Genomic DNA, 24,213 nt, shown 5'->3' with positions numbered 1-24,213 from the left:
TTGCAGTGTCCTCTGCCCCCACACAGACACAGAAGCAAGAAGTTCCAATTCCCTGCAGTTCTTTTGATTCAAAAAAACACTCTGACATGACTATGACCGCAGTTTTAAGGTTAGCTGCAGTTCTACTGTCATTGTAAAGACATAGTATTTGAGTCATGGTACTGCAAGCATAAAAAACCTTTATTACAAATATATAAAAGAGTGTTACCTTGCATATTTTTTAAGATTCTCATAAACAATGCCTTCAAGACCTGCCCAGACATCTTCTTGATTTGACATTGATGTGTCCATGTTGGATACATGAGAAAATGTATGCAGGACTGGCAGGACCCATATCCAGTGTTCTACATTTTCATCTATACATTGCCGGAACAGCTGCCTCAACAGTTCATCTGTTCTGTAACCCAAAAGTAATTGAAAGCACAGAAATCAGAATATATATTCAAAGAAGATACAGAAACAGAAATCTGCTGCAATACTGTGCATGTGAAACTAGCCTGAAAGCTTATTTACACTCTCCATGCACAGTCCGTATATCCCAATAGGAAATGGGATTTGAAGCTCCGAAACTGTTTAAAACGTTACGCTACTTTACTGACACAACATAACACATAACACAACACAGCATAGTAGTGGAAAGATTTAAATAGTTTAAGTTTTGGCGCTCCCAGAATCATGATGACGTAATGTAGTAAATTGTCCATAATTATGGACCGTGCGCGGAACGTGTGAATAAGCCCTTAAGCCCATATTCCACGGGGCGACTGTGAAGAGCAAACTAGCATTGTCAGCGCTTTCTTGCTCCTCTTTACCCGCTCGCTGCCGCCCCTATGCCACGTGTCGGCAGCGGGTAAGTGCAGGAGGGGCTGCGGGGAGCTGCGGGAGGGGGGGGCTGCCCAGGTGATCGCTAGATCATCCGGGCAGCCCATAGAGGATAGCGGCGGTCTGCTGCCACTGCTCCTATCGCATGGAGCGGGGGCAGCTGGTCGTTGCCTTTACAAGTCGCTTTTCCTTCAACATGTTGAAAGACAAACGACTGCAACGATCAGCCAACATCATTCATGTCGGCTGATCATTGCCTTCTATTACACAGGACGATTATAGGCCTATATTATAGGTGCAGTCTCTATGGATTGAGCTTGTCTTCCATCATATCCTACATCTTGAACTGTTAAAGGGGTAGTGCGGCATTTAACATTTATTCACTAAATAACACACATTCCAAAGTTATACAACTTTGTAATGTGTGTTATTTAAGTGAATGGCCCAATTTCCCATGTTTCCCCGCACCCTTGAAGTGTAGTGCAGTATACTTACTGAATCTCTGTCGACCCCGGCCGCCATCTTGGGTCAAATACGTCATCTTCAGGAGGCCGGACGGACCGCTCCAGCCCTCCCTCTTGCTGGCCCCCTCTGCCACGATTGGCTGAGCATAACTGTGCTCAGCCAATCGCGGCTGAGCAGCTGATGACGTGGCAGAGGGGGGCAGTATGAGGGTTGGCTGGAGCGGTCCGTGCGGCCTCCTGAAGATGACGTGTTTGACCCAAGATGGCGGCCGGGGTTGACAGCGATTCAGTAAGTATACTGCACCACACTTTCGGGGTGGGGGTAAACATGGGAAAGGGGGCCATTCACTTAAATAACACACATTACAAAGTTGTATAACTTTGTAATGTATGTTATTAAGTGAATAAATGTTAAACGCCGCACTACCCCTTTAAGGCTAGTTCACACGTTTTCACACAGAAAGTGTTTCGATGTCTACATCAAAAACTTAGCAGTTTTACCTTAAAGGGAAACTATTAGCAGCTTCATCCATACAAACCTGCTGATATCTCCCTGTAACTGCGTATCTCCCCTTTCCTGCGCCGCTTCTATTATATTTGTGTGTCTCACTGTTTTTGAGTAATTTCCTCTGAAAGAAATATGTAAAGGAGTGACTCTGGTGCAGTGGGGAGTTCCTCTGCCCCCTTATTGCACTGGTCCACCCACCCGCCTCCTACATTCATGCCTACTTATGCATATTCAGATCTGCATAAGCAGGCTGGTCTCTTTGTTTTGCATGTGAAGGAACAGAGCCTGTATGGAGATGGGCTGCTGTTCCTGTGCATGTTCAGTAAAGAGATTCCAGTCTCCAGTTTCTCCCAGCTTCCTGTGTTGCCACAACCTGAACTCACCACTCAGCTCAATCAGTGACTGCAGAGGTGTCACTAACTGGCTAAGCGGGCATATCTGAGCTGGTTCATGCCGTCACAGGACCAGGAGTTGCAGGAGGCCTTCAGGGGTCAGTGAATGGTGATACTGCGCTGCAGGGGCATGGGGATAGGTAAGTATCGCTTCTTTATTATGATTCCCCTCCCCCTGCCCTCTGTGAATTTTTATATTAAGCCCAGAGTTCCCCTTTAACTATTCAAGATATGAGAAAAACTTACCCATTAAAGTTAACGAACAGAGTCTTTGCTTTCTGAAGGTCACTCGTCATCTTTTCTCTTGGCATTTCATCCAAGCACAGAACACAGCAGATGTTGGTCAAATGTTCTTTATCAACATGAATCGAAAATGTACGAACAATCCAAATGCAAAGTAATCCTGCCACTATCCTGTTCAGCTTTATATCAGTTTCCTGATGCTTATTTTTATCAAGGAAGGGGTCACAGATTTTATTAAGCAAAGTCATCATCAAATAAGGCACCTATGGGACAGACATTATCAAAATCATCTCATGAAAGAGAAGTCACATCTATACAGTTACTTTTACATATTTAGTACAAAAAAATGAATTGTAAGGAATTAGAAGAGGTCCGCTGATTCATCCTTCATCATTTATTATTTTTACTCATTTTTCTTTATTTTCCTTAAAGAATTCTATAAATATATACTATATACACACACACATATATATATTTTGCTCTGATATATATATCAGAGCAAAATACCACGTAGAAAGGCAGAAAAAAAAATGTTGGGGGGGGGGGGTGATAGCATAAAACTTTTAGCCAATGTTCCCACAATGTCTTTTTATGCACAATAATGGCAGTTGTGTGATAATGACGGTTATTGATAATGATCATTGACATTATTGACAACATTGGCGCAGATTTAATAATGTGTCTCCGCCAGAATGTTGGCTGAAAAAGTGGCGTACAGGACTTTTTTCCACATTCACTCCACATTTCATCTGCCTGGTATGAAAAAGGGGTGGGGCCACCTGAATCGGGTTGAAAATTCTGGCGTACTTCAAGCCAAGTAATAGATACCCCCCGGCAATCTCCATATCATCCCCTGGTTACTTTGTTTTAAATAGAGACGCGGGTATAGCACGTGATTCGTGACTATTTGTTCTCCATGGAGCCGTCGGAAGGAGCAGAGTGCTTTATTCGGCTTTCTCTGCCAGCTCCATTCAAACTCTATGAGGTTATCATCTTCAGAATGGTCGTGATGACTGAAATGTTCAGCCTTGTATCTTGAATTGAAAAAAGTGGATTGTTTACGTTGTAATTTGCCCTCTGCTAAGGCTAGGTTCACACTGCGTTTTCAGCATCCGTTTAACGGATCCGTTTTTTTTAACGTCCAGAAAAATAGGGTCAGCAACGTTTTTTTGTCCGTTTTGGTCCGTCAAAAAAAACGGATCCGTTTTTTTTTATAATGGAAGTCAATGGAAAAACGGATGCACACAAATGAATCCGTTTTTTGCAATCCGTTTTTTATGCGTTTTTTTCAAAAAACGGATGCGTTAAACGGATGCTGAAAACGCAGTGTGAACCTAGCCTAAGGAAACATTAAACAGAATTGTATTGTAGCGTATCCCACTTAACCATACAACTTACATAAAAGCTTTAGATAGAAATGCACAATATTTTTGCATATATTTACTGTGCATGACACAATTATATAATTTTAGGCAACTCCACTATAAATACCTTTTCTTTGTCATATTCATGAACACTCCATCTTATTAATTTATCTGACATCAAAAGAGACTGTGTAGTCACGTAATGAAATTGTTGCAGTTGTTGAAAAAATCCAGTCAAATTGATCTCATCGCAGGTCTCAAGAATACTGTAAATGCTACTGAGCATGACTTCACCCGCCTTCTTTTTTTTCTCATAGATGGGCTTGTATTCATCTCTCAAGAGGTATTTCACTTTTCTTAAAAAGCTTTCATCCTTTTTAAGGCAAACATCATCATACTGATGCCATTCTGAGGAGGGAAAAAGATATCAGTGATATTCACACAAAACTATGTCAAACTAAGATTTCTTAGCTGCATACTTGTTATTTCTCTTTTGATCAGTATTTTGGAACCCAAATAATTGCCATTATTTTAAAACAACGGCCGCTGTTTTGAAATAACGGCTGTTATTTGCCATTAAATGGCGGACATCCAACAAATTTCAACATTGTGTGAACATAGCCTTTCTGTGTTTTCAATCCACTCCTGGTTTTGGTTGCAAAATACTGAGCAAAAATACTGTGTGGGAACAAAGCCTCATGGTGCGTTAACACAGACAGATTTATCTGACAGATTTTTGAAGCCAAAGCCAGGAACAGACTATAAACAGAGAACAGGTCTCAAAAGGAAAGACAGAGATTTCTCTTCTTTTCAAATACATTCCTGGCTTTGGCTTCAAAAATAAGTCAAATAAACATTTAGATATCTGTGGGTGTAAAAGAACCCTTAAAGAAGCAGTGCACTTTTTTATTTCCATATATACTTACCATTGATGATCAGTTTCCAGCATGGCTTCATTCTGGTGGTACAGAGCTGTTCGGGTCCCACTAGCTGATGTTATGGCTCTTCTTTACTCATTGATTTTGAAGACCAGAAGTTAGGGTCTCCAATGCATCTCTATAGAGCGCTCTCATAGAGATCCATTGAAAAGTCTGACTTTCGGCCACCCAATAGCCCGCAGCTACTGAGAAGAAGTCAGGTGGCCATTAGCAGGATACGAATGGCGCCGTACCACAGGAATGAAGCCCCGCCACTGGAAAACAATTGTCAATAGTAGGTATACACATCAACCTGCAGCAGGGGTAGAAATGCAAAATAACTTTTTTTCTCCCTGTATAGGTTCCAATCTATCTGGGTAACAAATACAGATCATATTAAAAAAAAAAAAAAAAATGCATGTCAGTGCATGTCACCTGTCAGCGCACAATAGCGGCCGCACGCTCCATTGTGTGCAGCGGGAAATTGGGATGCGGGTGTGCATAGATGAACCTGCATCCCAATTCATTAGGAGTGAAGATCATCCGGCCGATGCTGCAGTGACGACCGGGATGATCTTCTCGGCCATTCTGTGACCCGGCCACTTAAAAAGTGGGAACATGGCCTTACACAGTATTACATAGTTTGTGAGGCTAAAAAAGACACATCCATCCAGTTCAGCATATTACCCTATAAATTTGATCAAGAGAAGGCAAATATAATCCACAAGGTCTAAGGCACTTATTTTAAGGGGAAAAATCTAACCAAATCTAGCAATATTCCCCTTTCCAGATTCATGTGACAATACCTGTATTAGTATCACCCTAAAATGCATCCAGGCCCCTTATGAGCTTTTATTAAGTTTGACCATTTACCACCTCATCTGGCAGAAAGTTCCATAGTCTCACTCCTCTTACTGTAAAGAATCACTTCCTCTAGGTGTAATATTTACATAGTTGTTAAGTTGCTAAATAACCTTAATTGTGAGAATCTTTCTGGGTACTGTAGTCCTGACATTACATTTATCATTCTAGTCGCCTGCCTTTGAACACTCTTCAGTTCTTCTATGTCTTTTTTGTACACTGGTAACTAAAAACTGTACACATAGATGTCATAGAGACATGTCGGATCGTTCTGGGTCTGAATGTTCAGATCTGTACCGATCGGGAGAACAAACCGGGAGAGGACCTTGCTGCAGTGCCTCGGTTCCCAGCTCTGTCAGAAAAAAAGAGGGGGTCTTTATAGACTTACATTATCAGCCTGACACTTTTTTCGAACACAGAGTGGCAGTGGACCGCACTGCAGTACATCCTCTTCCACTCAATACAGGTCTGAGCACTGAACACTGATAAAAACTTTTGATATGTCTTTATGACATGTCAAAAGTTTTTTTTATGATGACAGTAATCTTACCTCCTTTAAAAGCATAGCTTGCTGGAATGTAAAGACAGCGGTTGATAATTTGTGATTTGTCTTCTGCTTCACAGTAAATGTGCTCCCATTCTTCATGTTTATTACCCAGTACAAGATACTTGTACGGAATGTATTTGTCCAGATGTTCCTTAGAAATCTGAGTATGTCCTACGTACAACAATCCAAGGTCCTTCACCTCTCTAAAAATTTAAACAAAATAAAAGTATAATGTTTTTTTTTTTTCTTTTAAAAAATGTGGTACTATTAGGCCTCATCCACATATCAGTTTTTGATATCCATGAATCAGGATCCTGAGAAAGGACCCATTGATTTCTATGTGGTCATCCATGCGTCTGTTCTTTTTTTTTTACCACTGATCTGTTTGGAAGCTCCAATAGAAGTAAATGTGTCACTCAAAATGTCAGCCGACACATTGATGCACCATCCATGTGCCGTCCGTTTATCACAGAAGCATTGCCTACCAAGCCCTAGGCACGCTCCACCCTGTGGCCTTTTATTACCTTCCTATCTGTTTTTGCAGATCTACAAAAACAGATAGGAACAAATAGAAAATTGATGCATCACAGATGTCATGTCACACAGATGGTTTCTCCAGGACATCACTGATCCTAGAGAAAAACTTAAGTGTGGATGAAGCCTTATACTAGTGCACTTTTCTGGAAACAAGCAATAAAAAACACATAAGTAACAAATTCCCTTTATGCTTGCTACCTCCATTCCAAAAAAAATCCACAGTTGACCAAACTAATGAAAGAGGTGGTCAAAAAACCTCCATGCAGATAGGCATAGCCCTGTGCTACCATACACAGACTACAAAATTCCAGCTACTAGAAGGCAGGCACTAAATGGGCTTAAAACATAACTTTTAATTATTCAGAATAAAATATGATTACAGAAAAAAACACATAAACTATACAACACAACCCACGTGAATGACCAATACCGGCACGCAGGACAGTAAGGATATCAAAGAGCAGGGAACACAGGCTAATAATCCATCAGATAATTACGGGTGTACATAGAGGAACATAGTGCACTCTGTTCACTCCTATCCAAGAAGTACTGTCCCTGCCTTTTGGGGGTACCCACCTCCTTAATAGGGTGGCCCCAAACACAATGACGTTCCCTGTTCTATTCTAAGTGCAGGACAAAAGACAAACAAACAAATAAAGAAGTGAGCCCCAAATAGATAAACTACCACACCAAAATCAATGTAAACATCCAACGCGTTTCACCTGTGCTGTAACCACAGGATCATCAGGGATACACTGGTGTAAACAAATACGATAACAAACTCAAAAGTAGTGAGACAAATGCAAAAAGCAGCACCACTAACACTACCCCTTGTGGGCTGCTGGATAAATACAGGTATTGGGGAGCAGACCAATGAAGCAATGAAGTCCTTAAAGATACAAAATATTAGGACTATAAATCAAATAGGGTATAGGGTATACACAGGGATCTCATTACTAGGTTACCAGGAAAAAACACTGTGATATGTGTGAGCATGGTAATGATACATCCTAAAAAATGGTCCAGAGTATGTGGTGTAGATAACCCACAACAGGTAAATCAGCAATAAGGATCCATAAGAAAAGAAAACCAATACTCATCCAAGACTGTCACAGGTATCCATAGAAAATGTTGTTAGGTCAGCTCCTTCATTTGTGTGTTATTATAATTTGGGATCTTTCCATGTGATAGCAGTGTTTACATTTGATTGGGGATCTTTTGTTTTTCTAGCTAGCTAGTTACTGGCTCCTTCTCTGTATGAGTCATGCAATAATGGAACGCATTATGCGTTCCAAAGGCCGACTAGACCGGATATTTAGATCCATGACATTTGACCGGATATGACGTACGCAATGGAACGCACTTTGCGTTCCACGTGCCGGACGGGTAATCCGCACCCAAGTGAGTGCGTCATCTGCTGTGGGCAAATGAATATAGAGCCCCTCCTCCGGAGATGCCATCATTACTAGTCGGTGGAACGCACGCAGCGCTCCACACAGCGGAAGTTGTGGCTGTTATCTATCTGAACGCCACTACTTAAGAGAGTAGCGGTCATGCATAGTCTCCCAGGGACATTCCATCATGGCAGGAGCTGACCCTTACCAGGAGCTGACCTAACAACATTTTCTATGGATACAGCCTTGGATGAGTATTGGTTTTCTTTTCTTATGGATCCTTCTTGCTGATTTACCTGTTACACATACTCTGGACCATTTTTTAGGATGTATCATTACCATGCTTACACATATCACAGTGTTTTTTCCTGGTAACCTAGTAATGAGATCCCTGTGTATACCCTATACCCTATTTGATTTATAGTTCTAATATTTTGTAACTTTAAGGACTTCATTGCTTCATTGGTCTGCTCCCTAATACCTGTATTTATCCAGCAGCCCACAAGGGGTAGTGTTAGTGGTGCTGCTTTTTGCATTTGTCTCACTACTTTTGAGTTTGTTATCGTATTTGTTTACACTAGTGTATCCCTGATGATCCTGTGGTTACAGCACAGCGTTGGATGTTTGCATTGATTTTGGTGTGGTAGTTTATCTATTTGGGGCTCACTTCTTTATTTGTTTGTTTGTCTTTTGTCCTGCACTTAGAATAGAACAGGGAACGTCATCGTGGTTGGGGCCACCCTATTAAGGAGGTGGGTACCCCCAAAAGGCAGGGACAGTACTTCTTGGATAGGAGTGAACAGAGTGCACTATGTTCCTCTATGTACACCCGTAATTATCTGATGGATTATTAGCCTGTGTTCCCTGCTCTTTGATATCCTTACTTTCCTGCGTGCCGGTATTGGTCATTCACGTGGGTTGTGTTGTATAGTTTATGTGTTTTTTTCTGTAATCATATTTTATTCTGAATAATTAAAAGTTATGTTTTAAGCCCATTTAGTGCCTGCCTTCTAGTAGCTGGAATTTTGTTACCTCCATTCCAAGACAAATTAACCCACAATACCACTACTAGAAATGCAACAATGTAACTTACTTTGTACAGTGCAATTCACAAACAGTACTTTTCCATTTCTTAAATCCTCTTATGTTTCCAGCTCTAACGATTACTCTATCTTCATTCACTTTAATACCAAAATCCTTAGCGATAACAACATGAAAGTATATTGTGATGTCATTTTCAGGATCCCGTCCCCTACAGAGATAATAAATGAACATTAACAAAATAAAACAATGTACACATTGGTTTTAAACATGCTAGCACTGGGGTTATAGTGTTTAGATCGACCTGAGTTATTAGTCTAACCTGCTGATAGGCCCCTATTGCTTAGGAGATGCTAAGGATGAAGGTATGTCTCTTACCTTCACCGTCAGCATCGTTCCAGTGCAGTTAGTCATCTGCTCCACGGTCTTCTAAGACAGTTAGGAGCACTGAGGTACTTAGGACCACTGCCCATGCCCATAGCGCCAAACTGGCATTGCCCTGGCCGGCTTGCTCCATTAATTATAAATAGAAAGAGACGGGCCGTCCGAGGGCGGATCAGTGATATGGGGGTTGGCAATGCTCCTAACATTGCCCCATGGAGAGACATACCTTCATCCTTGGCGTCTCCTGCACAATAGGGACATATCAGCAGGTTAGATTCATCTAAGCTACTGATAGGTGGCCCTTTAATGAAAAATTTTTTTAAACTTGTTAAAATGTCTATAATGAGCATCCCAACAGCTGGTATATGGTGTCTTGAGGACTGAGAACCATTTTCCAGTTAACATGTTCCCTAAAATATAATATAGTTTATATATATATATATATATATATATATATATATATATATATATATATCTTACACTGTGAATATATATATAAATAAATAAAATAAAAAAAAATATATATATATATATATATATTATATATACACACACACATATATATATATATATATATATATATATTATAGTGTACACCCTCTGAGGGCTTCTTACGGCTTCTGGTATCATTGTAAAAATGTCACCAAACAGGTTTGACATTACTCCCAGCCTGCTTAGAAACAGGTCTATATAGGTGCTATTTCTGCTTTTGGATTCAGAAGCAAACTAATTTAACAAGAAGAGAAGAGGGTAAAGATTGTAGGATCAGGTTAGAAGAACAGAATACAGGGAGGGGAATTACTAATTACATACAGCATAGCACTCAGTCATATAAAATAACAAAGTGGGAAAATCATAAAGTCAGTGTCTTCAGCTTCCTCCTACTTGGGAAGAGGGTCTGAAAAACATCGAAGAACGGACTCTGACTTAAACCTTTCTGCATAATATTAGTAGAAGGAGTGCACTATTTAGGATACTGTATTTTAGAAGTGGATGGTAGCAAGGTGGACGATGTGTTGGTAGGCTGGCAAAGCTGACTGAATTTAAATAGGCCCTGTCATTTTAGCAAACTTTGCATGAGCCAAAAATAAGAAACTTTGCAATATATCTTATCAGACAAAAATGCTTCCTTCTCCTGTCATCAAGCATCCTTTAAACAGAGACCTAGGCTGCAATACCAGTGAACAGCTATGGTCCTTAAATCCAAGCCAATCCCTTTAAAGGGGTACTCTGGACATTTTTTTATATTCATTGTTTCCGGAGTTTATATAACACATTCTGGGGGATCCTGGTGTGACGTCTTTGGGTCCCCCGCTGAGTGGTCTGGCACTCACCATAAGTTTGTTCGTTTATTCAAGTGCAGCATGCACAGTTACACTTGCTTATAATTACGCATGCTGCACTTGAAGAAATGAGCAAACTTTTTAGTGAGTGCCGGTCTCTACTATTTACCTGTTGCTGGATATATCCACCATGTGCACCACTTACACTTGGAGTGCCTTCTTTCCATCTGCACATGTTATTTAAGCATGAAAAAAAAGTATCACAAAATGTCAAAGAACAAACTTTGCATTACCGAACAGCGGCAGAATCATCTATCGTCTCATCACTTGAAGCAGTTTTTTTATCATCATTTTGTTGGTTCTCAGCTTTTTCTGACGTCTGCAACTTCTATATTAGGGGACAAACAGAACATAGTATTTTATTTTAAATTCCTTCACTTTTAATTTTTACAGAATTAAAGGGAACCTGTCATCACTTTTAGGCTGCTTGAACTAGAAGTCATCTGGGCGGTCCCCACTGGCTGCTGCTCACACAGCTGGCTCTCCATAAATGGGGATTGAAATACCCTCCATATAAAGAAAAGCTGCTGAAGAGGGGTTAGGAGAATCATGGAATTCATGGTGAGCACCATCTAATATTTGTAGCAGTGACCCTCGACCTAAAAGTGATGCCGATGTATGGTGATCTGTTCGCACACAGTATTTCAGTCTTCAGCCACAATTTTTTTCAACCAAAACCAGGAGTGGGTTGAAAACAGAAACTGTGCAAAACTTCCCATTATAAATTTGCCCTGTAAATTCCACTCCTGATTTTAACTACAAATACTGATCAAAATATATGTGATCAATGCAGATGGGTGTGGTATTTAGGAACTGTTATTTCAAGTTTGTTTTAGAGGTTGTCTAGGGAAAACTAACTTGTCCCCTATCCACAGTCCGACCTCTAACTTTCACTGATCTCAGTATCGGCCCCCAACGTTCTTGTTTTGAATGGAGCCACGGTTACAGCACGTGACCTGTGGCTCTTTTCATTCCTATGGCGCCGCTGGAAAGAGCAGAGTAAGCGCTTTCAGGAGGCTCCTGTGGATAGGGGACACGTTAATTTTCCCTGGACAACCTCTTTAAGCTTGAGAAGGGTTCGACCTGACTAAATTGAGACGAAATGCGTTGCTTATTAATAAATATCGCAGTATCGTATATTTATAGCTCCATAGTATGTTTTGTTAATTCTGGTGGCACTTATGCCTTTTTGTCGAAATTGTCAATCTGCACTTGCTTTTGAAGAGGAACTACATATGCTAGCCTGGTCAAAGTTAGCTCTATTTCCTGTGCCCAATCAGGAAGAAATCTATCAATCAAGGCCAGGGACCACCCAGATGACTAATGGTTTTAAAGGGAACCTGTCACCCCCCGTGCCGGGGTGACAGGTTCCCGACCCCCCGTTAGAGACCCCTATACTTACCTCATCGCGCCGGGTCCCGCTTCTGAAGATGGTCGGGTCCCGGAGATCTCAGCCGCTGCAGCCCGGCGCGCGCGCTGAGAGAGGAGTCCAACGCTCATAGAGTATGACAGGAGAGTCCAGCGCTCCGTCATTCTCTATGAACGTTGGACTCATCTGTCAGCACGCGCGCCGGGCTGCAGCGGCTGAGATCTCCGTGACCCGACCATCTTCAGAAGCGGGACCCGGCGCGATGAGGTGAGTATAGGGGTCTCTAACGGGGGGTCGGGAACCTGTCACCCCGGCACGGGGGGTGACAGGTTCCCTTTAACTTAAACTGTTTAACGTTCTAGAAAACTAGCAGAATAGAGGGTTAAAAGGCTTCATATTAACACATATACAACAACTGACATACTCATGTTATGTATATAAAACATACCTCAGAGGTCACCTTTTTGAATTCTTGTTTTTCTTGGGTCTTATTTTGGCCTTTCTTGCCTTTTGCTTCAGCCATATTGCTACTTTCAGAAAGTTTCTTAGCATCTTCATTTCTCTTATCCTGAACTTCTTTTCTATTTGTTGAATTTGTTTTTGGCTCATTGAAATCTACTTTATCATCAGTATAATTTTTATCACTGGTTGCCGCTGTGTTACTTTTGTTTTTTCTTGAAGCATTTTTAGGCGTGCATTCTTGATCATTTTCAGCTGCACTGGTGCTGGAGGTCTCTTTTCCTTTTTTCTTTTCGGTTGCACTATTGCTGGGGGTCTCTTTTTTATTTTCAGTGGCACTGGAGGTCTCTTTTCCTTTTTTCTTTTCGGTTGCACTAGGGCTGGGGGTCTCTTTTTTATTTTCAGTGGTGCTGGAGGTCTCTTTTCCTTTTTTATTTTCAGCGGCAATAGTGCTGGGGGTCTCTTTTTCTTTTTTCTTTTCAGCAGCCCTGGTGCTGGGGGTCTCTTTTTTATTTTCAGCAGCACTGGTGCTGGGGGTCTCTTTTTCCTTTTTATTTTCAGCGGCACTGGTGCTGGGGGTCTCTTTTTCCTTTTTATTTTCAGCGGTACTGGTGCTGGGGGTCTCTTTTTCTTTTTTCTTTTCGGTGGCACTAGTGCTTGGGGTCTCTTTTTCTTTTTTGTTTTTAGCAGCTACTTTTGCTACTACAGACATTTCAGTTGAGTTATTATTCTCCTCACTTAGGTTAGGAGTCGTTTTGGTTGTATCCATCTTTTGTTGGTCTGAGTTACTCTTGCCTTTTATAACCTCCTTTTCACCTTTCAGTCTGGACTTTGTTTCATTTGAGGTAAAAATTTCTCCACTGACTGGATTAGCGACCTTGTTCTTATTTTCCCAGTCTTCTTTCGTTCTATCACCTGTTAATGTATTACGGTTAGCAGTTACTTCCTCAAGCATTGCTATGTCTTGCTTATTATCCTGTTTTTCCTTACTGTGAAATTCAGTTTGTTCCAGTTTTTCTAATGTACCTGAATTACCCAATACATTTGGGTTGTCAGCATCTTTTGTCACATTATCAATCAGTTTCTCACTCTTTTCCTCTGAATAGTCCCTTTTGTTAGGCTGTACAATTTCCTGTTCTGTTGACCCCGTGGATCCTTGGACTTCTTTGGTTACTCGGTTGGAACCTTCTACCTGTGAATCTGTCTTTACATCTAATAAGACAGGGTTGGCACAACTACGTTCAGACATGGTACTCTTATGTGAAACCTCTTTTGCACTTGTAGATGAAGACGTGTTGTTTTCAGCAGACACCTCAAGGCTCTTACATTCATCCTCATCACTAGCGCTTTCCTCATCTCTTTGCTCCTCCATTGTGACAGGAAGAGACGTAAATTCAATTTCACCAGCAGCTCCTTTCTTCTTTTTCTTTCTGTTCTTTTTCTATATAACATAAAAATACAATGTTTCAAGAAATTTGCACAAATACATCTGATACATGGGATATCCAATATCTTACCTTTTTTCTTGATATTAAAGTGTACCTGTCTTAATATATAAAAAAAAAACAAAAAACTGCAAATATACAGTTAATGCCTGCCTTATGTATGCTGTCCATGTCACCGTGTAGAGGCTCGTAACTCTGCACCCCAAGACCTCAATGAGCTGAGGGCCGCCTTTTGAGAAGAGTGGGATGCCATACCTCAGCAAACAAAAGGGCGATTTGTGAACTGCATGAGACCTCATTGTCAAGCTGTAATTGGTGCTCAAGGTCACATGACAAGTTATCAAGACATTGACAATGTTTGTTGGGATACACCCACCAATGGCTTTAGCTTCAATAAATTGCCATAGACCGTCTCCTTCCACCATGCCTACTTCTTGTAATACCTCCCACATTCCCTCCCCTCAATGACCACTAGCCAAGTAACAGCCAAACAAACACCCAGCCATCATTTCCAATATGATATTTCGCCATGTCACCAGATGCTGCTGCCTCTGCTCTAACATGATCAGGAAGAAAGCAGGATCCTTATAGGACTTTAGGAGCCAATTGTGATCCTCTAAAGTGCATAGCGCAGGTACAACACTAGGAATAGGTAGTCACTGGTATAAAAACTGCATCCACGGTTACCAAATATATAACTACCAAAACACTAGTTGGCAAAAAACAAAAACAACATGATCAGGCAATCAGCGCTTCTGCATTGCATTGCTGTATGGGGGGACTAGTGGCCACAGTTCTCTCCTTTCATAGAGCACAGATGGTCCATTTCTTGTCTCCAGAACACTGCACTGCTATTAGACAGCAAGGTCAATTCCTGTTATTCTATTGGCTCTGAGAAAACATGTAATGAAGGTCCTGAAGAGCAATGTCAATGGCTAAAAAGGAACATGTGACGCAGAGTGTAACAAACCAATAGGAATTCAGTGACCTAGAAATTGAAATTAGCCCTGAGGAAGGGGACCAATTAGAAAAGACTCTCTCACTGCTAATACCGCCCCGGGGTAATGACATGTTCTGTGAAGTATTGGTACAAATTGAAGGACAGTAACATGTATTACAACAACACAAATAGAAATTTTTAGAACTGCAGAACTTCCTGTGCAGCTAGAGATGGGGTCAAAGTCCAGGCCGGAGCAGGAAGCACAAGACTAGTATGTATAACTTTGGGAAAGGGCCGGAAAGGAAGAAAAAAAGTTTTAAACTGGACACCGCTTTAAGTTCCCTACTTTCATGATATAATATTACTGCAGAGGGAACTTTTTATGTTTTCCATCAATTTCACCCTTAAAGGGGTAGTGCTGCGGTGCCCCCCCCCCCCCCCCCCCCTTAGGCTAGGTTCACACTGCGTTTTCAGCATCCGTTTAACGCATCCGTTTTTTGCAAAAAACGCATGAAAAACGGATTGCAAAAAACGGATTCATTTGTGTGCATCCGTTTTTCCATTGACTTCCATTATAAAAAAAAAACGGATCCGTTTTTTTTTGGCGGACCAAAACGGACCAAAAAACGTTGCTGACCCTATTTTTCTGGACGTAAAAAAAAACGGATCCGTTAAACGGATGCTGAAAACGCAGTGTGAACCTAGCCTTACCATCCCACCAGTGATGATTGCCGTTCAAATTTCCTGCCGACCGCCTCCCCGCCATCTTCAACCTCACTTCCGGGTGCAGTGAATGGGAGAGAAAAGGTTGCTGGTGCGCATGCGCACCGGCAGACTTTTCTTTGGCCAAAGAAAAGGCTGCCAGTGTCGGAGACAGGCAGCTTATTAACACACATTACAAAGTTATATAACTTTGCAATGTGCGTTAATTAAGCAGAAAAAGAAAAACACCGCACTACCCCTTTAAGCCTTCATTTTTGAAAGTAGTATATACACTGTGCCTCATCCTGACTTGATATGGCCTGAATGCCTTCAGGGTACCTCTCTTTAGTGACACTATTTCTCAGGGGATAGGTTTCAGGAGGCTGGGAGGGAACTCCTGCAATATTTTTTCATGCTTAAAATCATGGATAATAAATTACTGTAAATGTACTGTATTTTTTACATAAATGGTTTATGTACATTTGATACTCCACATCGTTTATCTCTGCAAGGTCCCCTAAATCTGTGTACAAGGGTAAGTAATTCTTGTTTTGTGATGCCTTAAGGGGAGTGGAGGCTTTGACTTTGATGGTACTCTGTATAAGAAGAGCAGGCATAATTCCCAACTAGCCTTGATAAAAGTCTAAGGGTATATGCATACTACAGAATCCCAGTAGATCACCCGCCACGGATTCCGCAGCTTGCACCCATCTGCGGTCGAACCCGCTTATTTTTCAGGCGGATGGCGGAATCTGTCAAACCACAAAACGAAGTCTATGGGACCAAGGGCGAGCTGCGTAATCCGTGGGGGGTGATCCGCTGGGATTCCATAGTGTGGACATACCCTAACACAGGACAGCATTCACAGAACTTCATGAGCAAATGGGACATATGTGATTTAGTAGAAAGAACGGTACATCCTGTAAAAGATTGTTTTTTCTGGCCATACATGTACTGTACAATGCCGCTGGTTGGAAAAAACATCCAAACTAACCAACTATAGCACAAGGAAAAAACTGTTTGGTTAGCTCCACCGGTTCCTTCCCAACCAATCTGTGCACAGAAGACTTAAAGCAAAGTAACAGTAAACCACACAATATCCAGCATTAGATGGTGTAAAAACGGATTCTTTAATGGTTTCGAGAACAGTTACAAAAGAAAAAAGCACTACGTCGACAAAATTCGGTGTAAAGCCTAGTTCAAAACGTTTAGTATCAAACACAGATCTCACCCTATTTCAAAAGAAAAGTCCCAAATGCCATCACATGTACAGTGGTTTGCAATAAATTAGAAAATCAACAAAAAGTTTTTTTTTCAGTAATTCAATTCAAAAAGTGACCTCATATATTCTATAGTCATTACATACAGAGTGAACTTTTTATAGCGTTGATTTCTGTTAAAGTTAATGATTATGGATAACAGCCAAGAAAAAAACCCAAAACAGTATTTCACAAAATTAGAATAATTAACCCAAAACAACTGCAGTGGCTTCCTAAGTGTTATAAAAAAGGTCCCTTAGTCTGGTTCAGTATGCAACACAATCATGGGGAAGACTGCTGACAGATGTCCAGAAGGCAGTCATTCACACACTCCACAAGGAGGGTAAGCCACAAAAGTTCATTGCTAAAGAAGCTGGCTGTTCTCAGAGTGCTGTATCAAAGCATATTAATGGAGAGTTAAGTAGAAGGAAAAAGTGTGGTAGAAAAAGGTGCACAAGCAACCAGGAGAACCGCAGTCTTAACAGGATTGTAAAAATGCCATTCAAAAATTTGGGAAAGACTCACAAAGAGTGGACTGCTGCCGGAGTCAGTGCTTCAAAAGCCACCACATCCAGACGTCTGCAGGACATGGGCTACAAGTGTTACGTTCCATGTGTCACTTCTGACCAATAAACAACGTCTTATCTGGGCCAAGGAAAAGAAGAACTGGACTGTTGATCAGTGATCCAAGGTGCTGTTTTAAGATGTAAGTAAATTTTGCATTTCATTTGGAAATCTCGGTCCCAGAATCTGGAGGAAGAGTGGAGAGGCTGTACACAATCCAAGCTGCTTGAGGTCTAGTGTGAAGTCTCCACAATCAGTGATGCTTTGGGGAGCCATGTCATCTGCTGGTGTAGGTTCACCGGGTTTCATCAACACCAAAGTCAAGCACTTTTTGGAGATGGAATTTTCATATTCCAGCAGGATTTGTCACCTGTACACACTGCCAAAAGTACCAATACCAGGTTTACTAACCCATGTCACTGTGCATGCGCCACTGTTCTCCCAGGGCGCATCTGCAGTGATGTTGCCAGTCCCACGCTGCCTCTGTGGTGTGTCCTCCTCGCGCCACCCCCGCCCCATGGCAGTGACGCACCTGGCCCTGCACCACCTCTCTCACCGTCTGTTGCCAAACACCCCCGCATACCACAGTGACGCCCTCTGGCTGGATCTGCATCCTCTCTTCTTTACACATATGCCGTTGCGACTCAATCCGGCGCAGGCGCAGTGATGCGACAGGCCTTCTCCTTCTAGCCTAGTGCGTCCCTGCGCCTGCTGCGGGCAACATTCAGAGCAGAGGTGTGCAGGGCCAGGTGCGTCACTGCAGGGGTGGCGTGGGGAAGACACACCACAGAGGCAGCGTGGGACTGGCAACGTCACTGCAGATGCACCCTGGGGGAGAACAGTGGCGCACCCGCAGTGACAGCTTACACAGTGCCGTCGGCCTGGGGGCGGAGCAGGAATCCAGGGGGAGTGGAGAGCAACACCACATAGGCGGTGCTGGCCTAGGGCACGAGCGCTCTAGGTCCTGCCTCTTTGACACAGCTAGACCCCAATAAAAGTTGGATTTTTGGCCTCACCAAAGCAGCACCAGCGTTTTTTTAAAAGACCACCAGAAAGGACTTCACTGCAGCTACACAAAGGTATAAGTAGTTTGGGGGGGCTGCACAGTGGGTACAGAGTCGCTTTAAACAGTTGCGGAGCTCCCGGCACCATAATGATACATGATGCCAGAAGATGTACGATTCCAGTCCGTAGCACATTTTTAGTGCACAGACCATAATCATGAAACGTGTGAATGCCCTCTTAGAGCTGATGAGGCTCCGGCATGTGGTGGAGATCAGGAGACTTCAGAGATTCCCAGGTGAGGACTCCCAGTGAGAGAGGACACAGGTAGTGCTAGACCCATGGGAGCTGCAACCAAGACGACAGACTCTTAGTGAGACAGTTATGTACAACTGGTAATGTAGGGGCATTAGGCTCAAAAAGGACAGCTAGGGAAGCTGTAATATGAGTAGTCAGTGGCCAGGCAGTCTAGGTTTCCTTTTGTTTATGTGCATGGTGTTGCCTATATAATTTTTCCAATTATGGAAAAATAAAGCTCACTGCATCCAGTTTAAATGTAAAGTGGACTGCAATTTTTGGTGTGCCTACCATCTCAGACCTGGGAGATGGTGACCCCAGAGAGTGAGTAGTGATCAGTTTGCCACAATATATAAAAAGATTTTTATATCCATATGTATAAATAAATGTATTTATATATAACATACAAAAGGAAGGCTATGTTATATTAAATTACTAATGCACCAATGTAAGATTGTGTCTGGAATTCATACAGTGTTGCAATCGGGTCCCTAATAAGAAGGATTCCCAATTCAACAGTTCCCTTTTATGACATCCTCCTCTTTGTGGCAGGACACATTTACTGTATCATTTTTCATAAAGTCTGATGCAAACTTTGAGGGCAGTAGTTGTACATCCAACACATTGAAGGTTGCATGTACTACAAGTGGCAACATATACAACATAAGTAGCGTTGCATTTGAAATAGCTTTTAATTTTAAATACACTGACTTTAGCACATGGCGTTATAGTGTTAGAGATTAATATGTGAACATGCAAGACATTAGTAGACAATAGAGGAGATGTATTAAAGGATGCGCCTCTTGCGTACGCCAGGAAGAAGGCACAAAATCAGGGGCAAGATATAGCTAAAAGAACAGAATTACCAGCATATTCCTGTCAATATGGCACAACTTTAATAAATTTTTCAAAACCTTGCAAAATCAGATCCAAAAAGGATATTTCTCTGCCCCCAAAATTAGCAGTAATTAATAAATTGGTATTTAAGTAATAAAATAAAATATTAACTGGAATTCATGTTCAACCGATTTCCAAATCATCAATAAAGCAACATAGGCCGTGTATACAATCATATAAGGGATTAGTGTATCCAAAAATATACACGCCTTCCAAACATGCCATAACCACCTAGTGCACGGTCACACAACATAGTCACTACTTACCATTATGAATTGATATTCATTGACTTTTTGCATCTGGAAAAGTGTAAAGGTATATCAGTATATCCACGATGTAATGGATCACCTCACAAGTTTTAGACAGGCATATATTACCACAACTAAATCTGGCAAGGCTACATTCCCACGTTCAGTGTATGGTCCGTATATACAGGCGATGTGCTACGAAGCGGACTTTGGAGCTCCCACTAAAATCATCCATGATGGCTATGTCAGTACTGTAGCGTGAAGATTAAGCTTTTTCCGAGCTCCCAGAACCATCATCCATGATGGCTATGTCAGTACTGTAGCGTGAAGATTAAGCTTTTTCCGAGCTCCCAGAACCATCATCCATGATGGCTGTGTCAATACTGTAGCGTGAAGATTAAACTCTTTCGGGCTCCTGACACCATTATCCATGATGGCTGTGTCAGTACTGTAGCGTGAAGTTTAAACTCTTTTGGACTCCCGGCAACATCACTCATAATGGCTGTGTCAGTACTGTAACGTGAAGAGTAAACTCTTACGGAGATCCCGGGATCATACAGCATGATGATGCTTGGAGCTCTGAGGTCCAGACCATTGCACATCCTCCATATATACGGACCGTGCACGGAACATGGGAACGTAGCCTAACTGCAGCAGACATTTATCTAAAGTCTAGATTCCCAACCAAAATCCACCATTATGTGGGAAAGCAATCAAAGAACAAGTTTTTTGCCAGACTTGGATAATACAAAACTATTATCAAACACCCCATCATCAAGAGGGAAACAGACAAGTATAAAATATCCTAAAAGTCAGCAAACTAAGTTGCAGGCAAAAAGTAAATAATACTGTGACCATAAACCTAAAACTGTGACCAGTGGAACCTAAATAAAAAAGTCAAGACTTGAAAACATTACTGAAATGCCGTATGCTAATTGACCTGATTGTGTACCAGAATGTTGAGGACAATATTATTTTAGTGCACAATATGGGTATAAGGAGAATCACCCACTCCCATAACATTCTGATGTTTTTAGGTGTCATATTGCGGGCCTGTATATTGCTTCTCTGACCATCCCTGCAGTAAGGAGTCTCTTGGTGGATGCTTTATGTAGTGCAATTCAGGCTACTAGAAGAAGGGATGTACAAATCTCCATGTTGTATTCATGTTTATACTTATTGCAGGTAGAGTGATTTTTTATGTAGTCATATTCTCTTATCATGCTGTATTGTTCAGAGCATGTTAGAGCTGTTAGCTATGTAGGTAAATGTTTGTAAGGGTATGTACTCACAATTCTCCTCATTGTGCACATAACTTCCAGCGGATTCTGCCACTCGTCCCTGCACTCTCTCGCTTCACTCTCTGCATGTCCCATAGACTACATTCTATGCTCAGGCAGATTCCGCCGCCCGAACAGACATGTCCAATCTTTGGGTGGACAGCGGAATCTGCCTGAGCATAGAATGGAGCCTATGGGACAGGGGGAGATCCAAGCAAGAGCGTGCGGGGCTGAGCGTCGGAATCCGATGGAAGTTATCTGAGCGGATTACGTAGTGTGCACTTACCCTAAAGGATGAAAATCTGATTTGGATGAACTACTACATGGGTATTGTGAGGCCCTGTCCCTATTCATGAGTGTGTACAGTTATATTATATGTGGTTATGAAAGTGTTTTACTTATTCAAACACTACAGACTGTTATGTGTATTCCACCCACTATACCTTAGCTTGTCCAAACATCATAAATTCTGGGCAGTTTATTTAGTATCTCTGGTCAGGGAACACTAGGCCTGGTATATTGAGGGTCTCAGGAAACCTGGAGTTCTTATCTACTTCAAAGAATGGATAGACCCACTCAAGCACAACACCCCCTAACGGTTGAATTACAATATATATGCAATGAGGTGTCCCTGGTCCTTCCCCATTATCACCTAATCAGCCAATTAGGGACAACTCATCATCTTAATCACCTGATGGACGGCCAATCAGGACAATTTATTATCCTAATCACCTGATGGGCGGCCAATCAGGGACAACTCCTTATCCTAATCACCTGATGGGCGGCCAATCAGGGACAACTCCTTATCCTAATCACCTGATGGGTGGCCAATCAGGGACAACTCATTATCCTAATCACCTGATGGGCGGCCAATCAGGGACAACTCCTTATCCTAATCACCTGATGGGCGGCCAATCAGGGACAACTCCTTATCCTAATCACCTGATGGGCGGCCAATCAGGGACAACTCATTATCCTAATCACCTGATGGGCGGCCAATCAGGGACAACTCCTTATCCTAATCACCTGATGGGCGGCCAATCAGGGACAACTCATTATCCTAATCACCTGATGGGCGGCCAATCAGGGACAACTCATTATCCTAATTACCTGATGGGCGGCTCGGAAATCTAAGCTGAGTTTTGATGGTATAAAATATGGCGACAACAGAAACACCTTGTAGCAGTGTAGGGGGTCAGTCTGACTGAGCTGCGATCCATGAGCTCTCCTACCCCCTGGGAAGGCAACGACTATTTCTGCTTATTTCTCCCTTTTATTTTATGACTGTTATTGCATGTATGTATTCCATCTTATTTTACCTTTATTTTTGTAAGCACTGTACCTTTTGTCTATTAAAGCTTAAAACTTTAATAAGTTTGGTCCTTGTATGCTCTAATAATCCATAGCCTTTGGATGTAGTGTTTTAACCCTGTGAGTGCCAGTGAGTGGTGTTGTGGGGTGACAGTGTCCTTTCACACTTAAAGGAGAAGTCCGGCCAAAATTATTTTTTTATATGTTATTACTTATGGAAAGTTATACAATTTTCTAATGTAAATTAATTATGGGAAATGCTCATATACTGCTATTTCCCTTAATTTAATGTATCAGTATCAGTGTTAGAATTCTCTCAGAAGCAGTGACGTCACGACGAATGGTGTAATTCCTATGGAGTGTCCAGCAGGGGGCGCTCTATATATAGAAGTCAATGAGTACCATTGACTTCTATATACAGTGCACCCCTGCTGGACACTCTATAGAATCAATGGATCTGTGTATGTAATTTAATGTTATGTACTGTACTTTGTGATTGAATACATTTATGGAATACTTTGGGGAGCAAGTGTCCTTTCTCCCAAAAGTATCCCATAAATGTATTCAATGAATACATTTGCAGGGCACAGAGCAGGGAGGGAGAGAAGTGCTATCTACCTCCCCCCCTCCCTTCCTGCTCGGTGCTGGGCACATATACACACAGTACTACTCCCCCATTATCTGCAGATAATGGGGGAGTAGTACCTGTGCTATCCGTATCACATCGCTGCCGCTCACACAAGGACAGCTCTTTATGCCCCCTCCTCCTCCGCTCCCCCTCCTCCTCCCGACTTCAAACACTATCGTGCCGCTGATTCCCCGCCGCCCGCACCCGACTCCCATCCGCCCGCGCCGCTCCTCACACTATCCCGCCGCCAGCTGCCGCTCTCTGCTCTTACATGCCGGCCGCGTCAGCCCTTCCCCACCCCGGCGGGAGAGGGCTGACGCGGCCGGCATGCAGGAGCAGGGAGTGGCGGCCGGCGGCGGGATAGTGTGAGGAGCGGCACGGGCGGGTGGGAGTTTTTTTCACTGTTCTCCTTGAGTTCAGTGATTACTGTGTTTTCTTGGTTGATTTGTCATTGCCCCAACTAGCCAGAATCCTACTCCACACTGACGAGGGGAAAAAACCCCGAAACGGCTGTCTGTGGATGGAAGCCTGCCTTGGCAAGCCCTTGTCATGATCGCAATACTTGAACCTTGAGTTAGACATTGACAAAAAGAGGCCACCCTGGTAATTTTCTATTTATGTCCCAATACTCGCAACCGAGTGGGAATTAAGGGGCTATTTATCAGGGTGGTGTGGTGCTCTCCCTATCATGGAGGCACCCTGTGGCAACAGGCTAGAGATATCTGGCTATCCTGTGTTTTGAGACTCGCAACCGAGACTCCACGCATATCTATCTTTTGTTTGGCAAATGGTGCTGTGTGATAACCCTGTACAAGAAACAGAACAAGGAGGCTCTCATTAACCTCTGTAAGCAAAGAGGGATCGATCCTGCTGATAAGACAAAGGAACAGCTGATCTGCGACCTGATGGAGCAGAACTTAGAGCAAGTGAACATGGCCTCTGCAATAGCCTCCCCTAAAGATCCTCACAGCAACAGTTTCAAGGAGGGCATGGGC

General features: G+C 42.3%; 1 protein-coding gene across 1 annotated transcript in view; it reads right to left on the bottom strand.

Annotated features, from left to right (window-relative positions):
- Positions 1-204: 204 nt before the first annotated feature.
- LOC138776808 (E3 ubiquitin-protein ligase rnf213-alpha-like) overlaps positions 205-24,213 on the bottom strand; it is a 35,260-nt gene continuing 11,251 nt past the window's right edge. The window contains exons 4-12 of the mRNA XM_069956200.1: positions 20,018-20,050; positions 12,635-14,086; positions 11,051-11,145; positions 9,143-9,301; positions 6,122-6,321; positions 3,921-4,201; positions 2,433-2,692; positions 1,826-1,915; positions 205-397 (exon numbers count right to left, since the gene is read on the bottom strand). Coding sequence (XP_069812301.1) covers positions 205-397; positions 1,826-1,915; positions 2,433-2,692; positions 3,921-4,201; positions 6,122-6,321; positions 9,143-9,301; positions 11,051-11,145; positions 12,635-14,086; positions 20,018-20,050 — 2,763 coding nt within the window. The remainder of the gene's footprint in view (positions 398-1,825; positions 1,916-2,432; positions 2,693-3,920; positions 4,202-6,121; positions 6,322-9,142; positions 9,302-11,050; positions 11,146-12,634; positions 14,087-20,017; positions 20,051-24,213) is intronic.

The sequence above is a fragment of the Dendropsophus ebraccatus genome, chromosome 1 (assembly GCF_027789765.1).
Source record: "Dendropsophus ebraccatus isolate aDenEbr1 chromosome 1, aDenEbr1.pat, whole genome shotgun sequence".
NCBI lineage: Eukaryota > Metazoa > Chordata > Amphibia > Anura > Hylidae > Dendropsophus > Dendropsophus ebraccatus.
Note: the sequence above shows the minus strand (reverse complement) of the source record. Positions and strands in the feature narration are given on the sequence as shown.